Source organism: Brassica oleracea, chromosome C5 (assembly GCF_000695525.1).
Source record: "Brassica oleracea var. oleracea cultivar TO1000 chromosome C5, BOL, whole genome shotgun sequence".
Lineage (NCBI taxonomy): Eukaryota > Viridiplantae > Streptophyta > Magnoliopsida > Brassicales > Brassicaceae > Brassica > Brassica oleracea.
In genome coordinates, this window is record NC_027752.1 from 42,836,085 (window position 1) to 42,853,899 (window position 17,815).

Sequence of the window (17,815 nt, forward strand, 5' to 3'; positions counted from 1 at the left end):
ATCGAAATTGATTAACTATCCGAACGGGTTTAAAATTTTGGTATCTAAAAAATCAAAACCGACCCGAACCGAAGTATTTCGGGTACCTGAATGTATCTGGAATAGATTTATATACCTACATATATTAATTATTTTTTGGATTTAATGTATATTAAAAACATCCAAAATATATAATATACTTATAAGTTGTTCAAAATACTTGAAAATATATACAAATAGTCAAAAATAAATGTTAAAAATAGCTAAAATATACTCAAAACACCAAAAATACTTGAAACATCTATTGATTCTTTATCCAAATATTCAAACCAACCAATTTATATGTTAATTTTATGTATTTTGACATATGTTATTCAAATTTATATGTAATATATTATTTTGTTTATAGATTTTGAGAAATTTTAAGCATATAATGAATTTGAAAAATTAAAAAATAATTTAATGGGTTATCCGAATCCGAACCAAACCCGCAAAGATCCGATCTGAATCCGAACCGAAATTTAGAAATATCCGAATGGGGTTGAAATCTTTGAACATGAAAATCCAAAAATTGAATAGAATAGAACCGAACCCGAATGAATATCCGAACGCCCACCTCAATCCAACCTGCCAGATTCGAACCAGGTGACCTACAGACTTCTCCTCAACCAAATAAGCTAAGATCTGTCGTTAATTTTTTAAACATTAAGATGTTTTAGATTTTTTACTTGTTCCACAAAGATAGATTTTATATATGTTTAAGGTATTTTTTTTATACTTTTAAGAAACATTAAATTAAAAATTTTGAATTGATTAAATTTCATTGGTGAAAAGTTATTGAAAAATGTATAATAAAGTAAAAGAAAAATTAAATTATAAATATATATTGAATTCTTAATAAACATGAAAAAATCCTATTTTTGAAAACAGATGGAGTATTTGTTATTCTAATAAATATTTATGTGGGCCAAATCTTCCTAATGGGCTAACTCTGATCTTAATTTGTACGATTTATACTTTGAATGAAACATTCTTTACCAAATGGACATAACCAGAGGACCTTCAAGCTCCGATCTAAAGTTTGTACGATTTGTACTTTGAATGAAACATTCTTTACCAAATAGACATAACCAGCTACGACCTTAGAACAAACTCTAGTCTCTGTACTCAGCTTATTCAACTTTTGACCTCTCCAGCCATTTCAAAAAGCAGTCCCAAGGGCGGATGTAAGATTTTTTTAATAGGGGTACAAATACTTTATATACTAAAACACAAGTCGCCTAATTAATCAGAATTTGACATTTGGCAAAGCTTAAAAAAATAACAAATTCTCACTGAAAAAAATCATTAAATCACCGTTTTCTTTAATTTACAAATATCTAAATCCCTAAATTTTCTTACATTATCATCACCACGTTCAAAGGTAAATATCACGTTTTCAAACTGTTTTTTTTTCTATATAAATTTCAATCTTTTTACTTCACGTTCTATTTGATCTCTCTATTTTTCATCTCTCTTTCTTAATCTCCATTGCTCTGTACTTCGAGTTTTTTCTCTTTCTATTGAGATCTTCCACTGATACTAATAAATTCCATACAAGTTCATGATCATGCTTAGTTAAGATTTGGTTTCTTCTTATTTCGTATTAGCAATCTCTTAATTGTTTATTTCAGATTAAAAATGGCATTTGAGTACATTGTTTCAAAGCTTTGACAGCAACAAGGATAACGACAATAGGTATGTTCAATGTTATCTACAAAACTGGTATTTACAATACTGTTCTTTCTATGATAAATTTTTTTTTTTTTTTTTTTTGTAACTGATAATATTTTTTTCTATGATAAATTACTTGCATTACTTTTGTATTTAACAAAAATATAAATGAATAAGGAAGAAGACAAAAGACAAACTAGATTTTAACAAGAACGAATCATTATCCTCCCAACAGAGGATCAAGAAAAAAAAACAAAATAAACCAAAACGAAAGAGCGTTCTCTGTAGCAAACGTAGTGAAAGAGAAGAATGGTACATAATTTGAAAACACGTTTACATTTTTTTTTTCACTGATTCTCTCTCTTATGTTGCTCTTTAATATTTTGTTTTTGTAGCCTATCCCACAACTAACGAATAATGATAAAAAAAATGGGAAATAAAATAAAACAACTCAACACTCTACTAAGGAAAAAGACTAACAATAACTCTAATGGTGAAAATTGGTAAAAAATTGTTTGGTTTGACTATGTCGCATAACACACTATCTTACAAATCTTTTTTGTTGAAATGTTACATTACACCAACAAAAAAAAGAGTAATGCTCTACATTAACAAGTAGAAAAGTTTGAAAACAGAAAAAACAAATTAAAGACAGAGAAATCGTAGTTGCAGGTGAGAGAAGACTTAAGTTTCAGGGCAAATAAGACTTAAGTTTCAGGGCAAATGAGAGAGAGCATTCCATCTGTGTAACATCATATTGGTTTCTGGTGTATCATTTTTTAAAGCAAGCAGTCTGTTCGAGATGTCCTTGTGGACTGTACGAGCTATAGAAAGGATTGAGTCTATTAATATAAGTCGACTATTTTCATATGTTGTTCAATTTCTTTGTTTTATTTTTACTATATCAATTCTAACAAAAATATATTTTGAAAAGACTTGTTTAGAAAAAATACAGATAAAACTGAATGTAGAAAATACGGCATTTTCTGTGTTATCCATATTTTTGACTATAAATATGTTGCCTTTTAATTAAAAACTAAAGAACATTACAATTTTATATGAAAAATTAAAATGGATAGCACAGGATGATTATACTAGTCATATATAAAGGCTAAAACATGAAGTTTAATAAGGGAAAATAGCTAAATTTTGGGTTAAATTATAAAGAATTTGGAAATTTTGTGGGTGCAATTGCCACCTTCTTGAGTCGAGTAGATCCGCCGCATCGATCGCTTTCTTACCAGAAAGTTGAAGTTCAAGTAACTGAGTAAACAAAAGACCAAATGCTAAGCAATGTCAGGATTTGCTGTCGCATAGACAAGGCTAAGAAATTCCTAAATCCCTAATCATACAAACTGTTCAAATGAAATGTATGAGCATAAGAGCTAATAGATTACTTTCAGAAAATAATAACGAGAGTAGTTCAGGCGCCTGCAAATGATTCAAAAGTCATTAAGACCCATAGAAAATGTTAAGATAATCAGCTACTTTGAAAGAGAAAGTAACACCTTTATTTGATCATCAACTTGGAAACCCTTAAGAAGCAAAATCACTGCCCCCTGCATCTAGCTTCGCACCGTAAATGCTACTGTCACCACTGTTTCTTGAACACCATCCTATAACAGCCAACCAAGTCTTATTGTGAAATCTTGAGTTAAGCAATAACAGGAAGAGTTGGAAACAAGTCAATATTAAAAGAAAAAAAAAATTGCACCTGTAATGCTCGTTAAGCTGTTGTACCACAAAGCTCAGGTTGAAAATCTCTTAAACTGGATAAGAACGCTTCCTCCATGCAAGGAAAGGAAACACAAGAAATATCACATCTTTCTCCTCGTGCATCATCTGTTTATCAGACACGAGAACAATAGGCTGTTCCACTTTTTTGTTTTTTTTTTTTTTTAAAGAAAACCATCAGGGGACAATAGGTTATTAACATTGAGTTAAATTCTTGTTTGCTAATACATGTTTAGCAAACAAAAAATCTAGAAAACAGCAAAGATTAATAGTGCAGAGAAAGAGACGATTACTACCTCAACTTGAGATGACATCACTAGAGGTTTAGCTTCAGGAATATGTTGGAGTGACTCTGTGCTTGATTCTTGGTCAACAGCCATACCACTAAAAAAATTTCTGTTCATAAAAAAGACGCAACAAAACACTCAGAAGACAAAAAGCAAGCACAATAGTAAACTGCAAACGTCGTCTTTCTCTCGTTTAGTTTTTCCTTTTAGAGCATCATTATCCTAGAGACTTTAAATGAGTCTTTTATTTTTTTTTAATATTTTTTAATTGTTAAAGTTAAATAAGAAACTGGATTAAGAGACTCGAAAATTTATGTGCTCCATTGCAAATCTCTTATTTAAGGGATCTTAAGAAATTTTTTTTTAATTAAACACCAAAGTTTTTTTTATTTTTCTTATTAAACTTAAAACATTTTTTTTAAAACATAGTATAAGAAGAGGAAGAGGATGCCATATATAAAATTTTAAAAATTTTGTGAAGACAAGAAGAATGGAAGATTGAAAATTTTGCTTTTCAAGTGAATTGTAAATATATATAGAGAAGGATGGAAGTTGTTGTGAATTGCTTGTGAAGATAAGTTTGAAGTAGAGAATGAAGTAGATTACTTTGTGAATTGCTTTTCAAGTGAATTGCAAATATATATAGAGAATGATGGAAGTTGTCACTAGTGAACTATATCCGTGAACTTTAACAAAAGACTACAAACACCACAATACTTCAACTCTCTCTGTCACTCTTGTACACCCGTGACACAAATACAAGTCAATGACACAATTACAACTCAATGACTCAATGACACAAGACAATGAAGCCCATGTACGCATCACTAAACCACTCACCTTAAATCTTTACTTGGCCAAGAAACAAAAAAAAAGCTGAGACTTTGAAGCTTGTTCGAAGCTTAAAGGAAGAAACAGAGTAATGGTCGAAGTAACAAGATATCTATGCAAGCTCCATGACATGTATCTTCTATAAAACTCACGCTACAGATATCTACGCAAGTAACAAGCTCTGGCCTTAACAAACACTATTCCACACACAACCGAAACACAAGAGGGGAGAGAAGAATCTAAAGCTAACATACATTAAGAATCTTCAGTGTCGGTTTGAGTATCAGTGCAAACCTCAGTTGATGTTTTATCCACGATCCTTCCTCTGAAAAGGATTGCAACACAACCCCAAGTTTACGACTGAAACTATGGACAAAGAGAAACTTTTCAGAAGAGAAATTGTTACCACCTTTCTAGTATCTTATAGCTCGACTCTGCAAATAGCCAAACAGATCGATAGATCGTCTTAATTTAGGCTTCAAAGTTGGGTCAAAAATACTTAAAATAAATATTGATTCCGTATCCAAAATTTTAAATCAAGCCAATTGATATGTTAAGCTTAGTTATTCTGACATATGTTATTCAAATTTATAGGTAATATATTATTTTTTTTATAGATTTTGAGAAATTTAAAATATATAATGATTTAAAACTTTAAAAATAATTTAAATGGCTTATCCAAACCTGAACCAAACCCGCAAAGATCCGAATCAAACTCAAACCAAAATTTAGAAACATCATAATAGGGCTGAAATCTTTGACTCCGAAAACCCGATACGCAAACCGATCAGAACCAAACCCGTATGGGTACCTGAAAGCCCATCCCTAGTCATTATTATATTTCGTAAAATGAATCCGATATTTGTTTTGAAAAATATGTTGATATTTGTTTTTCATGTAATTATTAGGGTTTGGCAAAATGAATCCGAGGAAGAAAATCTATACCGATCCAAAAATATAGTACCAAACACGAACATAAGTTGATTAAATATTCAAATTATTCAAAATTTTGTTATTTAGAGAACCGAATCTGACCCGAACCGAAGTATTTGAGTATCTGAATTTATCTAAAAGTAGATTTATATACTTATATATATTAATTATTTTTAAATTTAATGTATATAAAACATCAAGAATGATACTTTTAAATTGGTTTAAATAATTAAAAATATATATAGATAGTCAAAAGTAATATCTGAAATAATTAAAGTATCTGAAATAGACATCTACTAATCCCAAGTCTTGGGATTAGTAGACTTGTGAAAATAATAATTTAAATCAAAATAATAAAAATGTATTATATATATTGTCACTTAATTTTTCACACCATATAACTATTTTACTAAATAAAAGACTCTTTCTATTTAACTTAATTTAGCCAAACACATACAAAGAGTGTTTTTTTTAATTTGTCTACAAAATCAGTTAGGTATGGACATTCGGATACCCATTCAAGTACGAGTTGTTTCTTTCAAATATAATTTTTTTTTGGATTTTAAAATTAGGCGCTTTTGAATATTATAAATTTATGTTTGTGTTTTGTGTTGGGTCCTTCCGGATTTAGATGGTTTGGTTCTGATGTATAGAGACCTAGAATATACAAATAACCAATGTACAGTATCTGAAACGGATTCGGAATATTCGTCCAAAAATAATTTTATTATCCGGTTAAATCAAGATCTTTTGAACATAATTAGTTATATGTCAACATATTCAAAATATATAACATTAATCATAAAAAATAAATATGAATTTATGAAAACGTAAGGACTAATACCCGCATGGACGCGCATATTTTCTTTTTTTTTGTTTAACCAGGTGTGCCACACCTGGAGATTTTTTTGTTAGTGTTAATGAACTCTATAGAAGTACATTAATTTTACTATGACTAAGCAAATGAATATTTTTGAAACTACATAAGACATGATTAGTAAAAGAAAAAAAACTATATAAGATATTAGAATAGTTTACGATATAAAATTAATTTTGGCCAATCAATTAGAATTAAAGATGTCAATTAATGAAATTTCGTGGAAAAAAAAAAACCCTCTCTTACTTAAGGAAGCGCGAGGAAAACACACTCTCTCTAGAAGAACAAGAAAACCCTAGCGCCGCGGCCGTCCCCGGTATCCGGTGTCTCTTCCCGGTGCCGGAGGCTTCTTCTTTAACCTTTCGAGTTTTTGTGTTGCCCTCCTCGTGAGCTTCTTCTCTCTCGGTGATATGTAAGACGACTCTGGCGTAAGATGGAAGCCCTGTTTTCAGTTTTGACCACGGCGGAGCTGAGCTTGGTGGTGGAAGACGGATCTCTGGAGCGTCTGCGAGTTGAGTAAAGAGGAAGGTCAGGGTTGGGTCGGCTTTTAGAGTTGTGTGGTTGAGATTCGTCGATCTATTTTCCTGGTTGCTCGACGGCTCTCACCACTGCGAAGGAGGCGCGTGGCTTTGTGTCTCGTCATCTCTCCCACAGATCTGGTAGCTAGCTTGGATGTGATGGCTTGTGTTTCAGATTCGAAAGGAGAGGGGCGCGCGTGGGGACGGTGAGCGACTCAGTGCTTGGGTGGCTCCAAACCTCGCCACTCGTCAAGTGGATATCAAAGGTTTCTCCTTTTGATGACATGAACAGAGACATGAACGTCTGATGTGTGTTGGCCGGAAGTGCTCTTGATTCATGTGCTGCAGATCTTTCCTCAGTCGTGGTTGGGTCGTCTATGGCTTTGCTTGAAGGATGAAAGGTAGCTGCTTCAGTTGGACATATAAAGCCTCGTTCACCAGCGTGAAGGTACCCTCCAGAAGATGTCCTCTGGTTCTCAGTGACATGATGTGTAAAGACGGAAGCTTTCCTCGCTTTGTCACCGAGAGAGTTCGAGTCTTAGTGACACACGTTTTGAGGCCAATCATTCGCAGTACCGCATGATTGTCTGATCTGGTAGATTGGCTTCTTCTTCAGTTTGTAGGCTGTGCCGGAATGTGGGTGATGCTGATCTCTCAACTCGTCTTTTTGGGGACTATGTGGTCATCTAGCTGTTGGTCTGTGGGTAACAGAACGCCGATGGTGATGATACCCATGTCCCTTGCAAAGTTGCAAAACTGTGGTTCCTCGTCTCTTGGAATCTCCTGATTGGAAGAATGCATCACTTTGATGTTGAGGCGGTTGGTCAAGTACTGAAATCTAATCATTTGGAACCAATAGCTCTGGACATAAAAGTCTTCTTACTTAGGCTATTTTCGAGGACTTAGGAATTGTTTTGTAACCTTGTTTTCTAGTGGTAGAATTAGGTGGTATAAGAGACGGTTCATTCCGAGTCGTGGGATGAACTCGGCTCGTTGTGGTGAAAAATACATCGACGTATTGATTCGGGTAGCGTAGGATCCTTCTAAGTGTTCCTGGGTGGTACTAGATAACGTCGATGTATGTGGGGTTTGAAAATCTTGTATTCAGTTATTTGGATAATGAAAGTCGTAGTTGAGCCAAAAAAAAAAAAAAAAAAGGAAGCGCGAGGAGAAAAAAACAGATTAAAAATCGAGCCCAAATCAAGAAAGAAAAAGAAAAGCTTTCGTATAATGGCGTCGAAGCTTGCTTCAATGGCCTCGAAGCGTTCTTCAATGCCATCACGTTTGTTATCCCTCCCGGAAGAACTACAGCACGAAGTCATCTACCGGACGCCCGTCGAAGCGCTGATACAGTCAGCAACATTATGCAAGCGATGGACCGCTCTCCTCACCAACAAGAAAGTCATCCACACACACTTGGATCGGTCGGCGGAAAGATTCATAAGAACCGTTGATACAGTAAACGTCGTTGATCCGGTGACGCGAATATGCTCAAGTACTTCACCGGTTCCGAGAGAGTTTCAAGACCCGAACAATACAGATGCTCTGCTTCACTGCGACGGTCTTATGCTGTGTAGACTTCGTGGCTGTCACGTCAAAAGGTTCGAGCCCGAGGATCCAAGACGCCCGCAAATAGCGATTTGGAATCCCGTTTTGAGAAAGGTGAAATGGATCATGCCTTCTGACTGTGTGTCCGCTTACAATAACTTTGGGCTAGGTTACAAGAATCGAGGTGATTACTTGATCTTGCGGTTCCCCCAGATCCAGTATAAGTTTGTGGAAGGTGAAAACCCGGTTGAGATATACGAGTTGAAGAATGAGTCATGGAGAACTCTTGAGCACGTGAAGGTTGATTGGGTGGTGGATAGATCGTGCCAAGGTGTGTCTGTGCTGGGTAACATGTATTGGGTGGTTGCTCCTGAGAAGAAGAAGAAGCGGAAAAGCTACATTCTAGGTTTCAATTTCACGGTGGAAACATTCAATGACGTGTGCTTATGTCCTCCTCCTCCTCTCTCTTGTGGTGGTGATCGTTACTTAAGCTGTTACAGTAAAGATAGATTGTCTTTGCTACAGGAAGATACAAAATCAAGGAAGATTGAGGTTTGGCTTTCAAACAACTTGGCTGATGCGAGCGTCTCGTTTACTAAACATTTCAGTGTGGCCAGCCCTGATCATCTTGTGTTAAAGCCCCGTGAATTTACGTCTTATCCGGTCTACTGCTTTGTCAAGCCCAAAAGTATCGTTGCATGGTGCGAGGGAGCTGCAAGACAACTGAGACCGAACGAAACTATGATGAGCGACGCTGGCTTCCAGACTTTTGTGGCCATGTGTATGTTCCAAGTTTGGTGTGGCTGTGATGGGTAACACGTACGTGTTGATAGCTTGCTGTGTGAAGAAGAAGAAAGATCGAGCGAGGAGGGTTTACGTTTCGTGTTCTAACCTTTTAGTTTTAGTCTTTGTTTTGTTGATCTTCAGACGTATGTGTCTCGGAATCAACTACATGATATTGTGGATAATGTGTGTAAGCCTTACTTGTTGGTTAAGCAAAACTTCCTGATTTTGAAAATGGTTTTTTTTTTTTTTTTTTTTAAACTGGTATTCATCAAAAGAAACTTTTTTACATCCAAGTGTTTCAGTATCTGTTTCTCATACTTACTTCTACTCTCTACTACCAAACCAAAAAGAAAGAGGCTTCTTGGGTCCATTCTTGCTGCAACAAGCTGGACTCCTCTCTGAGCAATAGTGCTAGCAGCTAATGCCTCAAGCTCTGTGCCTATCTCATATATGATGATGGTGATATGATCACAGAAGCAAAGTATATGTCACGTGAGAAGCTGAAGAAACTTTTTTACATCCAAGTGTTTCAGTATCTGTTTCTCATACTTACTTCTACTCTCTACTACCAAACCAAAAAGAAAGAGGCTTCTTGGGTCCATTCTTGCTGCAACAAGCTGGACTCCTCTCTGAGCAATAGTGCTAGCAGCTAATGCCTCAAGCTCTGTGCCTATCTCATATATGATGATGGTGATATGATCACAGAAGCAAAGTATATGTCACGTGAGAAGCTGATGACCTGTCACCTGCACAATAAGAGGAAGAGAAGGCCTGTTACATTCAAGTGGAGAGTATAAATAGAAGAGAGGATTGTAATTGAGAGTTAGTTGGTTAGTAGGAGGAGCCTTGTGGCTTGGAGAGCAAGATAGCTTTCTCTGTACTAATTCCTCTGTTGTTGATAAGATAGTGACATTGTTTCTATCAAATGGTCTCAGGCATGTGATTCTCAACCGCCTCAATCATAACCTGTGTGAGAGAGATTAAGATTCTTTTCATTCCATCTCACAACATATACTTTTATTGCAAAGGTCAAGAGAGTTCATAGACTTACATCATGTTGTAAATTCACATTAGGAACTTGCACCCTCTTAGCACAGCCTATTCCAGAGTGAGGAACATCACCATCACCACCAATCTCATTTGACGTGTCGACAATCACCACACGTGTTTCCTGTACAAAACCAACCAACCAAGTCACATAACATGTAACATCACAACCGCATCTTGAGATCATAATTCATTGCATTATAAATTCATTACCAAAGTAGTTTTGCCAACTCCAGGAGAACCTATGACCAAGATGCACTGCACTTCCAGACACAGCTCGACCCACTCAACATGTTAAATCAATTATTTGCAGTTTCCGGTTACTTATACGATGCAAAGATGTGTTAATTCCCGACCGGTTATCACCAACCTATAATTGAAAACACTATCATTCAAGCAGTGTATGAGCTTTGTAAGTGAGTTTGATACGGCAAGCTTCAGATCTTGAGGTGTAACCGGGTGCTCCGATATCACCCAATCGCCGGAAGGGAATCGAGCGAGTGGCTTTCTTCCTCGTCGCCGGAGGAAGGATCTCGAGGAAAGCGTCGAGCTCCACCACCGTTGGAGGCGACGGCGGCGTCTTCCGAGATGAGGAGCTTTCTGAGTCAGCTGAACGTCGAAATTGAATCCATCAGACGGATTCCGCAGTGGAGATGGAGACGCCGGAGACTTGGATGAAGCGATTCTCTGACGCGCACCACGTGTTCGACGGAATGAGGAGGAGGAGTCGAATGAGAAAGCGGTTGCGGTGGCGGAGACCAAACGTCGCGATGCTTGCAATGAGCGGTTGATGTCGATCAGACCTAGCCGCGAATTCAAAAATAAAATTGATTTTTTTTTTTTAACTTTTAATTAAGATATTAAAAAATAAAAGATTCGCGACTGGTGTTGGTGGTATGTGTTTCTGAAAGCAGGAACGGAGCTTACTAAAAGGAAAAACTAAACGAGAGAACGACGACGTTTGCAGTTTACTATTGTGCTTGCTTTTTGTCTTCTGAGTGTTTTGTTGTGTCTTTTTTATGAACAGAAATTTTTTTAGTGGCATGGCTGTTGACCAAGAATCAAGCACAGAGTCACTCCAACATATTCCTGAAGCTAAAACCTCATCTCAAGTTGAGGTAGTAATCGTCTCTTTCTCTGCACTATTAATCTTTGCTGTTTTCTAGATTTTGTGTTTGCTAAACATGTATTAGCAAACAAGAATTTAACTCAATGTTAATAACCTATTGTCCCCTGATGGTTTTCTTTAAAAAAAAAAAAAAACAAAAAAGTGGAACAGCCTATTGTTCTCGTGTCTGATAAACAGATGATGCACGAGGAGAAAGATGTGTGATATTTCTTGTGTTTCCTTTCCTTGCATGGAGGAAGCGTTCTTATCCAGTTTAAGAGATTTTCAACCTGAGCTTTGTGGTACAACAGCTTAACGAGCATTACAGGTGCAATTTTTTTTTTCTTTTAATATTGACTTGTTTCCAACTCTTCCTGTTATTGCTTAACTCAAGATTTCACAATAAGACTTGGGTGGCTGTTATAGGATGGTGTTCAAGAAACAGTGGTGACAGTAGCATTTACGGTGCGAAGCTAGATGCAGGGGGCAGTGATTTTGCTTCTTAAGGGTTTCCAAGTTGATGATCAAATAAAGGTGTTACTTTCTCTTTCAAAGTAGCTGATTATCTTAACATTTTCTATGGGTCTTAATGACTTTTGAATCATTTGCAGGCGCCTGAACTACTCTCGTTATTATTTTCTGAAAGTAATCTATTAGCTCTTATGCTCATACATTTCATTTGAACAGTTTGTATGATTAGGGATTTAGGAATTTCTTAGCCTTGTCTATGCGGAAAAAACTTTGCAGGGACTTGTTTAACTTTCCGCTCAGTGTTGATTCAAAGGGCAAATCCTGACATTGCTTAGCATTTGGTGTTTTGTTTACTCAGCTACTTGAACTTCAACTTTCTGGTAAGAAAGCGATCGATGCGACTGCTTTTTGAAATGGCTTGAGAGGTCAAAAGTTGAAGAAGCTGAGTACAGAGACTAGAGTTTGTTCTAAGGTCGTAGCGAAGATCAGCATATGCTCAGGAAGCTAGTGAGCAACTTAGAGAAATTGTTCCTAAATATGAAATATATATATTGTAAACCGAAATTTATTTGCAAACCGATTTTAGTTTATAAATAAATTTTATTTTATTTTTATTATAATTATTAATTTTCAATTTTTAATATATAATTTTCACCCCATATTTTACAGCATTTTATAAATAATATATAATAGGAATATACGATTGCTATTATAGAAGAATTTATCATAGCACGAATTATAAAATTGTAATCAATTTATAACAAAAATATAGTGTTATAATTAAGTTAATAAGTATTGTTATAGTAACTACGCATCTTTCGTATAGGGAATATCTATGATAACTGCCGATGATATAGCATTAGCGATTTCACTATGAAAACTTTACGATAGCATTTATATTTCTTGTAGTGTAAAGATGATACCTCTGATGCAGAGTCCTAGGACCACAGGCCCAGATAAAAAAAAATGGGTGACAAAAAAAATTGCACTTAAGGGCATTGAACCGAAATTCTGCCATATTGATATGGTGTAACTAACCACTAGACAAGAGACAATTTTTTAAAATTTCTGGCCGGTTAAATACTTACTAAAATGGCGGTCACAAGCATGTGCTAACGGCTCTGCTCTGACAAGATCTCTCAAACAATAAACTGATGTTTTGACAAACAAATATTTTCATACATTGCATTACCTTTACATATTTGTGTGGATTTTCTCGTGGATCAATAAAAAAGTTATATCAATTGAGAATGTATAACCCCAATTATTTTATTTTTCTCTTTTTTTTGGGACAAAGATGTATCCAATTTAGATAATGATGAGTTTTATACAAGTAAGCAAAAAGTTAAAAAGGAAATTTAAGAAATATCTAGTATATACTATATTAAAAGGGATATATGAGCTTCATACAGCATGTCCACGTAGGACAATTAAATCGACCAAAAACGTTCAAGCGTTTAGCCACGTCAGATGGGCAGTGCGATTTTTTAAAAATTTGTCATGGTAGAATTGGGCCATAAAGCCCATGTTATTGATAGAAGCCCATGTTAGGCTGTGCGTTCAAGCCTACTCGATGAAGCCCATGTTTTTGCTCTTCCTCTTCTTCGTTACGTGATTTGATCGTCGTCGGAGAAGGTGAGACGGCTCCGGTGGGAGCCGTGATCGGTTTGCTGGCGAAGACTGAGGCGGAGACTGAACCTAAGAGCAAAGCCGCCCCGAAACCAGTTGCTTATAAACAAGCTGATCCGAAAGCTCGAAGCTTTAAAGTAATCTTCCCTCCTAAAATTTCAGAGTGAAGATCTAAGAGCGACGGAGCTTCCCTCCGTCGGTTGCAAAAAACGAAGGTCTCTATTTTGAAACGACAACGCTTTGACCGACGACGATGTTTGTTCTCCGATTACTTTTCGTAATGGGCTTCGTTTATACTGTTATTGGCCCATTACTAATTACTCAGTGTCCTAAATAAAGGTCCGTCTACGAACCGGAGATAGGCGCCCGGCTGTTTTGTCCACGCGCCGCTGAGCTAGAGGACAAAAAGAAAGTGAGTGAGCAGCGGCTGAGTCAGCAATGATCTTAGAAAATCCACAAAGTGACTCCAACCACAAGTCAACACCATCTGTAAGGACACACAACAACACACCTCATACATTAACATACTCAACTTTAGATCATCGCCACTTCTCTTGCATTATCAATTGTTTTTTTGGCAGGAAAGGCCAATATAATGTATCGATCATGTGCACATCCGTTACCTCTAATAATAATACGGTTTACTACAAGAAAATAATAATGAAAACTGTAATAACAGGGTCCACGTGCATGAATTCATTTTCTGATATCATGAGAAGTGGCAACATGTATTGCATTTGTTGTATACTTTCTTTTATCATGCGAATTTCCCACTTCTTTCTCTCTCTTTTTTTCCCCAAAAATCATAACTAAAACCCCAATAATTCCAGTTGTCAACATCGTTAATTTACTTTTGGACATGTTCAAATAATTTTGTTTCTGTTAGAAAATGACTAAAATTTTGTTTTCTATCAAAAAGATCTCACATACTTACAGTGGTTTGGGGGTGTATTATTGATAACAGAAAAGTAAAGGTGAAGAAGTAACTAATCATAGTATAACAGGGGTTGAATTATGCAAAAAAACATAAAATTGAAAAACATAATACTTAATATATTAAAAATTAAGTATTAAATATCAAACAAGTAATAAAAAGAGGATATAAGCCTTAGATAGAATATCCACGTATGCAAAAATAATCGGCCAATGAGAAAATATATTTTTGTCATGTCACCTCCTCTATTTGTTTATACAAAATGATGTTTTAATTTTTTACTTAAATAATTATAACAAAAAATATTTTTTGTGAAAATATATTATTTATAGAAATATAATATATTTTTTATTTACATAATAATTTGTAAAGAAATATTTAGTGTAAATAATATAATAATTTTATAAAATATTAAAATAAATTGGGTTAGTTTTTAACTTTCACAAATAAAAAATATTATTTGTAAACTTAGAAAAAGAATATATCAACAATATTCTTTTTCAGGAGAGAAAGTAGAAAAATACATCAGAGACAAAGCCATCTCTATTATGAAATTCTTCAATTTTAAACGAAAAAAATAGAGGAATACATTGAAGATGGTCTAAGGCATGGCCGACGTAAATGATCGACATTGAGATTTCAACTTTTCTGATTCGTACTATTCTAATGTTTCAATATAATTTGAATATTCCTTTTGCTTTATAATATAATGGTTTAAAAGTATTTTTTGTTTTACTACATAAATTGTTTTTATATTTCAATGTAACTTTATACTTATTGGATATTGTGTGGCCAATCAAATTATTTAAATTAATGTGTAATTGATTAAATTTATATATTAAATGAAAGTTTTCTAAAGTAATAACTTTTAAATATTACAGATTTTAATTTAAACTGGAGGATATAAGACTCAGATAGAGTGTCCACGCATGCGAAAATAATCGGCCAATGAAAACTTTATTTTTGCCATGTCATCTCCTCTATTTGTTCTTACAAAATGATCTTTTAACTTTTTACTTAAGCAATTATAACCGAATATATTTTTTAGTGAAATATATTATTTATATAAATATAATTATATTTTTATTTACATAATAGTTTGTAAAGAAATATTTAGTGTAAATAATGTCATAATTTTATAAAATACTAAAATAAATTGGGTTGGTTTTCAAATTTCACAAATAAAAACTATTTTTTGTAAACTTAGAAAAAAATATATCAAGAATGTTCTTTTTTATGAGAGAAAATAGAAAAATACATCGGAGACAAATCCATCTCTATTATGAAATTCCTCTATTTTAGAGAAAAAAAATAGAGGAATACATTGGAGATGGTCTAAGGCATGACCGACGTAAATGATTGACGTTGAGATTTCAGCTTTTCTAATTCTTACTATTCTAATGTTTCAATATAATTTGAATATTCCCTTTGTTTTATAATATAATGGTTTAAAAGTATTTTTTTGTTTCACTATATAAATTGTTTTTATATTTCAACGTAACTTTATATTTATTGGATATTGTGTGGCCAATTAAATTATGTAAATTACTGTGTATTTGATTAAATTTATATATTAAATGACAGTTTTCTAAAGTAATAACTTTTAAATATTACATATTTTAATTAAAACTAATTACATTTTGAAACATATAGAGTAATTTATAAACTAACTCCATATAGATATGAAGACAAAATTGTAAAGTGGTCTCACTTTCAATTTCTCTCATTCTGTGCATTCCTAATTCGAAGAAGATAATCTACATCTAATATTATGTTACTCTCAGTATATTAGAAATGGTCGAACTGTAAACCAATTAAAGATGATGTAAGGAATAAATAAAAATGTATTTCCACTTATCATAAATATAGAATCAATTGACAACAGCTTAATTATGTCCAGCATATGACAACAGAGAAGAGTTTCTATACCTTCTAATATTATAATATCTCACTATATTAGTGGCTAAATCAGTTTTTTCTAGCCCAAATACTCACTCCATTCTTGGAGTTTAAACTTTTCTACTGATAATATTTAGTAGTTTGATCTAAAAAAAAGAAACGGTCGAACTGTACATTGTAATTGGAGAAAAAACAAACAAAAATGAACCGAAAACTTTTAAGGTATATGAAACAAAAATTGGAAGTAGCAAGTCTCTTCAATTAAAGAATAAGACAATAAAATTGTAAAAACACAAAATAAAACAAAAAATATGCACATAAAGAAAGATTTAGTAAAATAAAATCATAATATAATTTCAATAATTGATAGTGCTCACTTACACTAAAAAGTCTAAATTTAAAACATACACAGTTTTATTTACATCTTTAAATCTATTATCTAATTAAAATGATTCGAAAAAAGTGTCAGCACGAAGAGTTAGAAAATATACGATCAAATATAATACATAACATTAAAAATACATTATCATTGATCACTAAAAAATCATGTTAGTAGTAATAAAAATGAAATGACAACGCATTTATTAAAACCATAGAACGGTACGCAACAAGGTGTTATTTAATATACAAACTACAAATTAATATGCTCAACGTAAACACACATAAAAATGAGACATCATATTTGGATATATTTATATAAATAATTTCAACATTTTGTAACATCGAAATAATAAATTAATAAAAAATATATTATGTTAATAAAATAGATTTTAGATTTTGAAGACTTCTAATTCATGTAATATTACAAAATTCAAAATTTGTTTATTACAATTAATATTTTACCATTAGATATATTAAAATAATATTCTAGATTGATATTCAATTGTTAGTTTTCAACTATTACACGTAAAAAAAATTATTAAGTACGCTTTTTTTTTTGAAAATGGGGTTTTATGTTTTAAGTAGGTTATTGGAGTACTTTTTCTTTTCGTGAATTTATTCGAGATGAGATTCCGATCTTTTATACTAAGATAATTTATGTTTTATACATAATTATATTTTTTTTACATAACTCTAAAATTTCGGACTTGATTCTTCATATTTTATTAGTTAATTATGTTTCATATAATAGAAATGTCTACTTCAAACTAAAAATATAAAAAATTAAATTTAAAAATTAGTTATATATATAATTTAACATATAAAAATTCACATACAAATAAAAAATGATAAATGTAACAAATTTAAATATATTATCCGCGCGTAGCGCGGAGAAAGGATCTAGTTATATGAATGAGATTTTATAAACTGACGAGATTCCTCAAACAATAAAATAAACTGATGTTTTGACAAAAAAATATTTTCATACACACTAATTTCATTACATTTACATTTACATTTACATTTACATTTGTGTGGATTTTCTCGTGGATCAATAAAAAATATATCAATAGAGAAAACTGTATATAACCTCAATTATTATATTTTTCTTTTGAACAAAACCCCAATAATTTTCTTTTT

At 33.2% G+C, this 17,815-nt stretch overlaps 1 protein-coding gene and 3 long non-coding RNA genes across 12 annotated transcripts; 2 read left to right on the forward strand and 2 right to left on the reverse strand.

The window, feature by feature from the left end:
- Positions 1–3,002: 3,002 nt before the first annotated feature.
- Positions 3,003–3,780, reverse strand: LOC106295196. Of its 4 annotated transcripts, none has more exons than XR_001260985.1 (3): positions 3,723–3,780; positions 3,407–3,569; positions 3,003–3,308 (listed from the first exon to the last, which is right to left on the reverse strand). It is a non-coding gene; the product is annotated as an uncharacterized LOC106295196 (long non-coding RNA). The 4 variants fall into 4 exon arrangements; XR_001260987.1 differs by having other exon boundaries at positions 3,407–3,534; positions 3,723–3,737; XR_001260986.1 differs by lacking the exon at positions 3,723–3,780 and having other exon boundaries at positions 3,009–3,123; positions 3,201–3,308; positions 3,407–3,663.
- Positions 3,781–6,564: 2,784 nt separating this feature from the next.
- LOC106295194 (putative F-box only protein 15) lies at positions 6,565–9,435 on the forward strand. Of its 2 annotated transcripts, XM_013731030.1 has the most exons (2): positions 6,565–9,007; positions 9,048–9,435. In XM_013731030.1, the coding sequence occupies exons 1-2, from the start codon at positions 7,953–7,955 to the stop codon at positions 9,055–9,057; spliced, it is 1,065 nt and encodes a 354-aa protein (XP_013586484.1). In that variant the 5' UTR covers positions 6,565–7,952; the 3' UTR covers positions 9,058–9,435. The 2 variants fall into 2 exon arrangements, with proteins under 2 accessions (XP_013586484.1, XP_013586483.1); XM_013731029.1 differs by having other exon boundaries at positions 6,565–9,435.
- Positions 9,436–9,729: 294 nt separating this feature from the next.
- LOC106295197 lies at positions 9,730–11,074 on the reverse strand. Its single transcript, XR_001260988.1, has 3 exons — positions 10,467–11,074; positions 10,258–10,377; positions 9,730–10,172 (listed from the first exon to the last, which is right to left on the reverse strand). It is a non-coding gene; the product is annotated as an uncharacterized LOC106295197 (long non-coding RNA).
- Positions 11,075–11,154: 80 nt separating this feature from the next.
- LOC106295195 lies at positions 11,155–12,407 on the forward strand. 5 transcript variants are annotated; one of them, XR_001260983.1, is made up of 4 exons: positions 11,155–11,371; positions 11,525–11,689; positions 11,788–11,895; positions 12,191–12,407. It is a non-coding gene; the product is annotated as an uncharacterized LOC106295195 (long non-coding RNA). The 5 variants fall into 5 exon arrangements; XR_001260982.1 differs by lacking the exon at positions 12,191–12,407 and adding an exon at positions 11,973–12,184 and having other exon boundaries at positions 11,156–11,371; positions 11,618–11,689; XR_001260981.1 differs by having other exon boundaries at positions 11,157–11,371; positions 11,560–11,689.
- The last annotated feature ends 5,408 nt before the right edge of the window (positions 12,408–17,815 follow it).